Below are 11,083 nucleotides of genomic sequence, written 5' to 3'. Positions count from 1 at the left end.
GAAAAAAAAAACCTAATTTATCAATTAAACAGTTACTTATCCCATGTTCCCCATACAAACAATTAAAATCATTCATTTCTAATGTTTTCAAAGTATTTATTGACGAATCAAGTTTGATATGATAATTTAATATGATAGGTTTAAACTCCAAATTAAATCATTTTTCTTTGTAATTTAATACTTTTTTTACTCTATTTATGTGTGCTATTACTAGACTATAATATTCAAAATTTTTTGGTAACATGTTGCTATATAAATATTTCTAAAAAAATGATTGTTAGTTTCTCCTGAATTAACAATGGATTTTTACAATTATAATCAAATTTTATTATACGCTCAATTGAGTAAATCTTTTTAACAACTTTGTTTTGATTAGTTCATTTAGTTAAAGTAAATCATTAAAATGAATTAATTTATGAATATTTCAATAGCAGAATTTTTTCAAACACCAAAAGTTACTAGGAAATTAACATCATTACTACCATTTAAGTTATCTTTTACCATAAAAATGCAAAAAAATATTGAGCATTTCTGATAAATTTACAATAAATAGTAATTATAAAACTTTCTGACTGCAAATTGATCTTAACGATACAATTTTTTTAATTGTCATAAAATTTTCTATTTAATGATGTCAATGCAAACTTACCAATTGAGCTAAAAATTATGGTAAAATAAATTTTTTTTTTATTATAAACATTTACAACAATCAACTTTAAACGATTAAAAAAATAGGTTAAATGTGTCATTTTCCTTATTTTTAACATATTAATAATCAAAATCAGTATTAATTTAAAACAATTTTTTTTTGTTCTTAATTATTTATTTTATATGTAAATACTATTTTTTAATAATATTAAAACTTAGAAGTGATAGAAAAAGTCTAATTGCACATTTGAAAACATCGCGAAAAGTTTATTTAGAATAGTATATTTTTGTTTCTGATAAAAGTTCCTTATAGTCCAGTGTATAAAACTTATAACTTTATTAACTGTTAAACTTTATCAAAAATGACCAAATCAGTATATTTTTTTTTATTTAGATGCATGTCTTTATTTATCATTTGGTTTTTTTTTATAAATCTAACCCTTTACCTGCCTACAAGAGGGATTCAAAATATTAACTTTTTTTTTTTTAGTTAAAGTAAATCATTAAAATTAATTTAGTTCTGGATATTTCAATTGTAGAATATTTTTAAATACTAAAAATTACTTAGAAATTATTACTATGATTTCTATTTAAGTGTTCTATTACGATAAAAATGCAAAAAAATAATGAGTTTTTCTGATAAATATACAGTTAATAGTAATTATAAAATTTCCTGACTGCAAATTAGTCTTAAAAATAGCACAGTTTTAATTCTCATAAAATTTTCTATTTAATGATGCAAATTTCAATTTGTAATTGAGCTAAAAGTTATGATAACATATTAAATTTTTTTTTCTATAAACTTTCACAAAACTTGTCAAAAATTTTTCATCAACTTTAAAGAACCAAAAAAATAGGTTAAAAATTAAAATTTTTTTTTTTATTATAAACTTTCACTTTAAAGGACGAAAAAAATTAGGTTAAAAATTATTACTTTTAACATATTAAAAATCAAATCAGTAATAATTTGAAAACAAATTTTTTTTTCTTTTAATTATTATTTTATATATAATTAGTAATAATATAAAAAATTAAAAGTGATAGAAAAAGTCTCATTGCAGATTTGAAAACAACGCAAAAATTTGATTTAGAAAAGTATATTTTTGCTTCTGACGTAAGTTCCTTGTAGTCTAGTGCATTTATTTATAGTAACAAACAGTTTTTATTGAAAATTATTGTATCAAGCCCTTTAAATTTTTATACACGTAAAAGTAAAGCAAAATATAACTTCTTTATTATTTTTATAATTTCTCCGTTTAAATTACAATATTAAATATCAATTTCATACTAAATTTAATAATTATAATTAGTATATATTAANACAATTTCATATTAAATTTAATAATTATAATTAGTATTTATTCATATATTATATTTTAAAATTAAAGAACTACTAATTAGGATATAATCAAAGAAATAATAGTTGATGTTGCTTTTAGTATAATCCACCAATTTCTCTAAATGAAACACTATCTACAGATTTGAATCGAAGCGTTTTTTATGATAGTGATTTTAATCACTGTCAGATATCATCTATACTTGTCCCATCTATGCCTCGTCTACACTGTGCCTCGACCCCACTGTGCTACCGTTTTTTATATTGTAACTTAAGATATTTCTCTCTCATTTGATATAAATTTTTTGAAAATCTGACCCTTTATCTGCCCACAAAGGGGTTTCAAAATAGTAACTTATTCAACTTCAGTATTGAAAATTTTCCAGAAATACTCCGAGCTTCAAACATATATTAAAATAATAATAAAAAAATAATAATGTTATGCACTATAAGTTCTGTTTCGTGTATGATGTTTATTTATTAAAAATAAAAATTACAACATTTATTATTATCATAATATTTATTAAAACAGAAATCTATATAATATTGTGCTTTAGTTGCAACAACAATACATGTATTGTTCATTGATCAACTGATTATATAATACATAAACTGATAACCTTATCAAACATGTTCCTTTTTTTTAGTTTATTACTGAATTCTATTGTACAACATCTACATAAGTCTATTTAAGAACATTTACTTAAGTCTATAGTTTCTTAAATATGCAGGTTTTTTAATTATTCCAGTAGGTTTTATTTGCTAAGTTATATCCATTTAACCTTTTTTTTTCTTTTTCTAAATTAACACCAATACTAGTCATATCATTCCTCTCAATTTCTTTTGTCCCTCCACACTCACTCTTACCTTGAACTAATATCAACCATTTCGTATTTCTTTGAAGTATTGTACCATTTGGTAGTTTTACTGCTAGGTGTATCAGCTTCTCCCATATTTAATGCTTTATTCCAACTACCATTATATAAAACATATAATTCCTTATGGTTTTTTATTTAATTAAAGGCCCTTTCTTTAGCTCTTCTATCATAATACTTTTGTTTTTCTTGCTTATTTATTAATAATTTGTGTATCGACTCTGAATTATATATTTCTGGTTTCAACAATTCTATACAAACTAGTACTAATGGACTATTTCTATATTCCAATATATTATACCATAATTTTTTTAAACGTTTTTTTAAAAATTCCTACATTTTTTTTTACTAAGCCATTGCATTGGCTATTTTTGGGACTTATACGTTTATGTTTAATATCATTACTTGTACAATAAAATTTCATTGGGTATATCAAATTGAGAGAACAGATTTTCTAATTCCCTTATCACTACATTGATATTCTTTGATGGAACTTTAATTGCTTCAAACCATTTTGAATAGTAATCAACTACCAATAAACAAACTTTTCCAGCTATTTCTGCATGATCTACGCCTAATTTAAATTATGAATGTAATGCTAGCTCATGAGACATTAGAGGTTCCATTATATTAGCTCTCTTATACTTGTTACAAGGTATACAGTTAGACAGAATTTTTTTAAAATCATTGACCATATAGGTCCAATAAACTACTTCTTTTGCTTTAGTTAAACCCTTGTGATCCGCGAATGTAACTTATTCATTACATCTTTTCCAAGCTCTTTTGGAACTACTATACAATCATTAAAAAAAAATTAACTCATCACTAACAGTAATAAAATATTTTTCTTTAATAAGTTTGCCTATTTCTGCATTGTTTGATAAATCTAGAGATTTGATATCCCACCAATTATAATATAACTCAAACATTTTTGCTAACAAGAGTATTTAATTTTAATAATTTTTGTTTCTTAGGTGACACTAATAATACTTTTTCAGATGATAAGACAACTTCATGAACTAATTTACTACACGCATTTTCAAATATAAGTTCATCGTCTAAACATAATCTAGATAACGGGTATGCTAATAAATGTTTTTTCCCCGGCACAAAATTTACGATTTCAGATTCTATATTTTCAACTTTAAATTACTATAACTTTTCGAAAAATGTACGGATCAATACAATTATTTTTACATAAATAATTTACATTTATTTTTTTCATTTGATATACATTTTAGAAAATTTGACTTTTGCCGTACTTCGGTGGGGATTAAAAATAACAATTTATACACATAAGTTATAATTTTTCAACTCAATTTTTGAAAATATTTCGGATATGCTGACATTTTCATTTAATCTTCAATTAAAGTTTATGTAATATACTATACAATGAAAAAAAAATTTCGATATAAATGGAAGAAATCTCCAAAAATATTACAAATTTATAAATCGCTAATTATCAAAATTTTTTTAATATTTTGTACTTAAAACTGCCATAACATTTTTAAAAATGACCAAATCAATTAAATTTTTTTTTATATAGATACATGAGGTCTTTACATATCATTTGGTAATTATTTTTTTTCATTTGACATATAAAAATGTCGAAAATTACCGATTTTAAAAGTTGTACATTTCTCATATTCACAAAGAACGAGAGAAAATTTTTCAATTTTTGAGGGTAGTGTCTACGACTAAATACAATTTATGATCTTTTGATGTGTCCATGAAAGAAATCGATTCGATGAGAGCTGAGAAAAAGTGGTAATAGACACATACAAAAAAAAATATATATATAAAAACATCATAGTAAAATTTATACCTTCTCATCTTCGTATCGAAGCTAAAATTCTTTTTTTTTATTAATAAAAAATAATTAAATGATGCATTTAATCTACAAAAAAATTGATCTTAATAAATAATCTTAATCAATGTATGGTAAAAAAAATTATAAAAAAAGGTTTGTTTAAAATTTGTTTTTTAGTATTCAAAAATTTTTAGCAAATTATACATTTTTCTTTTTCAAGAATAAAATTAATCTTACCTAAAGGTACGAAGTTGATCTTCAATCAATGTTTTGAAATTATTGAATACTGTCAATTCTTCTGTTTCACTACTTAAAACTAAAAAAATATACAAATGAAGTTTAAATTTTAAATTAATTAATTTTTTTATAAAGTGTTACATTTTTTTTTAATTAGACAAAAATTAAGTTGAAGGACCATTGCTCTTTTTCTAATCTATTTTTTCTTATTTAATATATTAAAATAGTTAACTTCACGGAACAAATCTAAAATTTAAATATGTGAAGATAGTTGTTACATAGTGTAGTTTTTCTTACTATTGATTTTTGAATATCCCAATTGTGCACACGATGAAGAAATACATTTCAATTGATAGCTAATTGTAATGCATATTGACATGAACAAAACACCATATGCTATTGTTACATGACACCATGCGAGTACAAGAATTGATTCTATCATCCAAAATATTTTAAAGTATTTATTGTACAACTTATCAGATTTTAAAAACATAAAATTAAATATGTTGTAATTATAAATTTGAACAGAGCCTTTGAAATGTATTATTGTTTTCATTTTTTTTAATATCATAGGGCCACATATCCAGCCCAAACAAATAGATATCCAACAAATAGCATAGAAGTTTGTAATAAATACTACTCTTTTTTTACCTTCCATAAGTAAATCTTTATCATGATCTTTATAAATTAAGTAGTCGATAGAAGTGTATTGTAAGCATTTACGTATTTTATTTGAAGTACGAATCATTGTATATAATTTGACACCTGCAACTAATCCACCAACAAAAGACATACTGAATCTAACTATTGCAAATAAATCTGTGTAACACCATAATACAGACCATACGCTCATAGTTACAAATATAACTATTAATTGTATTTCAAGGTAAGTAAAACATTTTAACAAATTATAACCTATAATTGTTGAGTATTTTTGGTTAAGTAATTGATATAATCCTAATAATTTCATTAATTTTATATGTATTACACTTTTTTCTTCATTAATCATCTTCACTTTTAAAATTGAAATGTTATTCTGGTACTGAAAGTAAAAATTAAAGTTATTAATAAAATTATTTATGATATTTTTTATAATTTTTCTTTGTATGTTAAATAAAAACATCAGCAACTAGGGTCACTGGATTATTTCTTAAAATGTTTTCAATTAATAATAATAATATAGAAGGATACTTTATAATATGTTTTCATAGTCATATAGACTCGTAATTTCATACCTAAGCATAAAGTCACAAATGTCACAAACTATCGCAATTTTTAAAAAATATTGAATAATAATTACGATAAGTAATTTACGGTAATTAAACTATTTTAAAATTGTTTAATAGATGTTTTATCAAAATTATCCGATAAAAGAAAAGTTGACATACGCTAAACTAACAGTTTTTTGGTATGGTAAGAACAACAAATACTTGATGTTTTCAAATTTTATATAAAAAACTTAATTATTGTTTGCGATATGTTAATAAATACAATATAATAAAGATACAATTAGAAACTAAAAACATGCAATTAAACGTCCCATTTCCTCAAAGTAATTCTAGGGTAGACAATAGACTTAATTTAATTTGAAATTGAAAAAAAACTTGAGCTTATTAAACACATCTTGGGGTACCGTTTCCTAAATTTAAACTTTAACTAATATTTAGAACTATCTATTATTTATTGATTTTTTATATTAATTATTAACATTCAATGAATAATTGTTCCATTTTCATTCGACATTATTTTAACATTAACAGTGCTTCTAGTTATCGTCACTACATTCGATATTTTTAATTTACAATTTTACTAACACACACATTGGATCACTAGCTATGATGTATGATTCAGAGTGTTGGATGGTTGGCAAGAGAATAGAACAAATAATGAGTGTAGCAGAAATGATAATGCTTAGATGGATGAGTGGAGTTACTAAAGAAGATATGATAAGGAAAGAGCATATAAGAGGGAGAATAGGTGTAGCGTCAATCGTGGATAACACAAGAGAAAATAAACTTAGATGGTTTGGTCAAGTTATGAGGAGAAAGAAATTGGAAGCTGTAAGAACAATGGTAGAAATGAATGTTGAAGGGAGAAGAGGTAGAGGAATACCAAAAAAGAGATGGAGGGATGCTATTGAATACGATATGGGAACAGCTGATGTGAGGCTAAATGATGTGAGAGATCGTGTCAAGTGGAAATTTAGGATAAGGGTGGCCGGCCGACCCCAAGTAGTTGAGTAGGCGAGGAAAAAGAAGAAAAAATATAAGTTAAAAATAAATTCAACAATAAATCAGCGGACGAAATCATAGATGAAACATGGAATATTTTTGAATATTATAGAATACTACAAGATATAACTATAATGTATACTTAAATTGTCGGTAGATAAAAAGAAAACAATTAAACTAGTTTATAATTTCAAAGTTGTTTTTTTTATATATCAAAAAAAATTGAAGCATCTAATTGCCAAAGAATATATTTTCAAATTTTTGGATTCGGCACTATTGAAAAACAATGTGAATATTTAATAGATAATAATAAATCTTTTTTTTCTTGTGTCAAAAATTAAAATATGACATTAATGTCATATTATATAATAGAATATGACACTAAAATATTTTTTGTTTATAATAAAGTAAGTAGATGTTGTATAATGAATGTTAGGAGATAAAATAAAATTGAATGTGTATACCTCTTACCGGAAAGATAGGTAGGATGGCGGCTAGACCTTTGGATGGTGTTGTTATAATAATTAAATCCAAAATAAAACATCAACAAACATATATAATCGTTTTACAAACTCTCGTAACAGTTGCAATATCTGTTACAATAAACCACTCAACTACAACAATAATTAGTGATTATCAATCGCCTAGTTTTTAAATGTATATAAACGACTTAGACATAATACTAAATAGCTATCAAAAAATTCTTATAAAATAGTATACTAAGTACCATATAAGAAAAAAAAACTTACTTAAGAGGTACGATGAAAAAAAAATAGACATTTGAATAATAACAAATATTAAAATAAAATAAATAAAAACAAAAAAAATATTATAGTAAAAAAAGGTTGAATAATTAGAAAAATATTATATCAAAAAAAAAAAAAAAAATTATTGATACAAAATTTATTAACCTTTCTTTTTCCTTCCAATTATTTAGTGTTGTAAATAACCAAAGTCAGTTTTCCAAAAATATGAGGGCATTTTTTTTTTTTTTAACATAGGGGAGTGTAGTAAATAGCTGAATAACGTCGAAATAAAATTTACAACAGTAGTAAGCAAATTTTGAATCTCATGAAATATAATAATGTCATAAAAAAGGCAAATGCAGGGTAAGCAAATTAATAATGGTGGCAAAAAGAATATAAAAGGGAAACATGAAACGTGGAACTGGACGTTTGGTCGAAGAAACGTCGAGTTAAGGGTGGGGATGTTTGACGCGAGGACTTTGTTATTGTACTATTTAATTTGTTTCGTGTTACATTACATTTTAACATTGTGTTTATTACGTTTCTTAAATAAAATAACTATTTAAAAACCTGCACTTAGCGTAAATATTTTATATCCTGTTAAAATTGTGTGTGTGTGCAGCAAGAGTGGAGGTTGGACTGCTGGTCCTTTGGTCAATCTTAATAATTAGTGTACGTGCTGGCTAGTTTTTGGACTAAACCGTCCTTTAGTAGGTATAATGAAAAGGTAGTTGTGCTTGTGTCAGTCTGCTACTTTTGAGCTAAACCGTGATGACGGGTCAAAACTCTACCCCTTTAGTAGTTCACTAATTTGAGGTATTGGGGCTAACCAGTGTATCCAACGGGATACACTGTCTCGAGAAGAGCTAAAAACGACGAACTCGTCGTCGAAGAACATTTGTTAATTTGTGTACGACCTTTTGTGTCTACGTCGGGGCACTACCGACGTACAACACTATACATATCAGTATGTGTTTAGCGTTGATAATGGTAACATTGTTTCCGAAATACGTATCCGCGACTTTTCATTAATTTTTTTGTGGCTTTTGAGTTTAATATTTTTAATATTTTTTAGTTTTTTTAAATTAATAATATTTTTAATATAGTTTTAATTTTACTTAATTAACTAGCCACAAGTGATCAATTTTTATTATACAATTCATAGCATTAATATTTATTAATTAAGCCATAAAAACCCTTAATGTATTAATAAAGAGTCTTATCATAAAAATAATTCATTGAATTGATTAAGACATTTTTTTTTATAATTAATATGAATTATAACAAGCGGTTCACATTAGAGTTCAAACTTTTATAGTTATTGTATATAATTAAATGAAAAATTAAATAAGAATATTCCTCAAATATTAATGTTTATTAAAAATTGTCTTTAACTCCAAAAAACAAAAGTACTTTTATCAGTTTTTTTTAAATAATATTACTAACTTAGATTTGAACATTATGTATCTCTTCTTAAATACATTAAATTACGAGTAATGTTTTAGGCTAGTTACTTTAAATTGTTGTCGAATGCATTGCTACAAAAAAAAAAATATATCTTGATTTATTTTAGAAATAATTAATAATAGTTAATTATAACTAACTATTTTTAATTGTTTCAGGTTTTAATATAATCTAAAATTCACGATATAAAATTAATTTGAGTTCAACTTAGGAAAATTTCTCATAAATTTTAAAAAACCCAGCACAGGGTGCTCACAGCACAGTAGTGACGTGGCATAGTTAATTCAAGTAAAATGATATCTGATAATAAATAAAATCGCAATCATAAAAAACGATTCGATGCAAATCTTTAGATAGTGTTTAATTTTAAAAAATTGGTGAATTATTACAAAAGCTACATGATTTTCTATTATCTTATTTATACCCTGATTAAGATGAAGTATGATGAATGAAAGAGGCATATAAATATTATTTCTCATAAAAAAATTGTATTGATCCATATACATAAAGTTAAAAATTTAAAATATAAAATCCAGAATTTTCACACAAAAATAGCATTCGGTAGCTATTTTCACCGTGATAAGGTAATGATATTATGCATCTATATACAAAAAAGAATTATACTAATTTGATTATTTTTAAAAAAAGTTATGGCAATTTTAAGTAAAAAAAAAAAAACCCAGCACAGTGGGGTGGCGGCACAGTGTGGTCGTGGCATAGTTGGGTCCAGTATAGATGATATCTGACAGTGATTAAAATCACTATCATAAAAAACGCTTCGATGCAAATCTGTAGATAGTGTTTAATTTATAAAAAAAAATTTGTTAAAATAGCATATTTTTGAATACGGTAGCCTTTTGCGCATAGAAGATAGGTTGTCGGGACAAATTTTTTTATTTTATTTTATAGTACATAAAATAAGCTTTAATTTGATATATGTTTAAAGGACGCAGTATTTCCGGAACATTTTCAAAAATAAGGTTGAAAAAGTTATTTTTTGTAAAAAAGTTACTATTTTAAATCGCCCCAGTGAGCAGAATAAGTGTTAGATTTTCAAAAAAAAATGATATCAAATGAAAGAGAAATATCTAAGGTTTCAATACAAAAAAATATTATTTTTATTTGTTCATTTTTGAAAAAGTTATGGCAGTTTTAAGTACAAAAAACATCGTTATAAAAGGTGATTTTTATCGCAAACAATACATTTTTTTAAATTTTCGACAGCCATTTGCACATAGAAGATAAGATGTCGGGACAAATTTTTTTTTTCATTTGATAGTATATAACATAACCTTTGATTTGATATATGTTTAAAGGACGCAGTATTTCCGGAACATTTTCAAAAGTTCAGTTGAAAAAGATCTATGTTTTTTACAATATTTCAAGTTTTGAACGCCCCCTATATAAGGGGAAATTGTCCAATTTTAATAAAAAGTATGTCAAATGAAAGATGTACTTATAATATATTAAAAAAAAAAAAAAATGTGCTGATATATACATTTTTCAAAAAGTTATAGCATTTTTAAGTTGAAAATTTAAAATCCAAAATCGAAAATTTTAACAAAAAAATAGTNGAAAATTTAAAATCGAAAATTTTAACACAAAAATAGTGTTTTTTTAACTACGGCAGCCGTTTACATGTAGAAGATAAAGTGTCGGGACAAATTTTTTTTTTTTCATTTGATAGTATATAACATAACCTTTGATTTGATATATGTTTAAAGGACGCATTATTT

The 11,083-nt window shown here is 24.4% G+C and overlaps 1 protein-coding gene across 4 annotated transcripts in view; it reads right to left on the bottom strand.

Annotated features, from left to right (window-relative positions):
- LOC126902974 (uncharacterized) overlaps window positions 1-11,083 on the bottom strand; it is a 31,646-nt gene that overhangs the window by 3,191 nt on the left and 17,372 nt on the right. Inside the window, exons 1-4 of one of the 4 annotated variants that reach the window (XM_050680816.1) lie at window positions 6,142-6,566; window positions 5,558-5,948; window positions 5,204-5,341; window positions 4,907-4,985 (exon numbers count right to left, since the gene is read on the bottom strand). In XM_050680816.1, coding sequence (XP_050536773.1) covers window positions 4,907-4,985; window positions 5,204-5,341; window positions 5,558-5,915 — 575 coding nt within the window. In that variant the 5' untranslated portion in view covers window positions 5,916-5,948; window positions 6,142-6,566. Of the gene's footprint in view, window positions 1-4,906; window positions 4,986-5,203; window positions 5,342-5,557; window positions 5,949-6,141; window positions 6,567-11,083 lie in introns of those variants that run through there. The other 3 variants (XM_050680819.1, XM_050680818.1, XM_050680817.1) reach the window with 3 other exon arrangements.

This window comes from Daktulosphaira vitifoliae, unplaced genomic scaffold (assembly GCF_025091365.1).
Source record: "Daktulosphaira vitifoliae isolate Bord-2020 unplaced genomic scaffold, ASM2509136v1 Scaffold_3, whole genome shotgun sequence".
NCBI classification, from domain to species: Eukaryota; Metazoa; Arthropoda; class Insecta; order Hemiptera; family Phylloxeridae; genus Daktulosphaira; species Daktulosphaira vitifoliae.
Note: the sequence above shows the minus strand (reverse complement) of the source record. Positions and strands in the feature narration are given on the sequence as shown.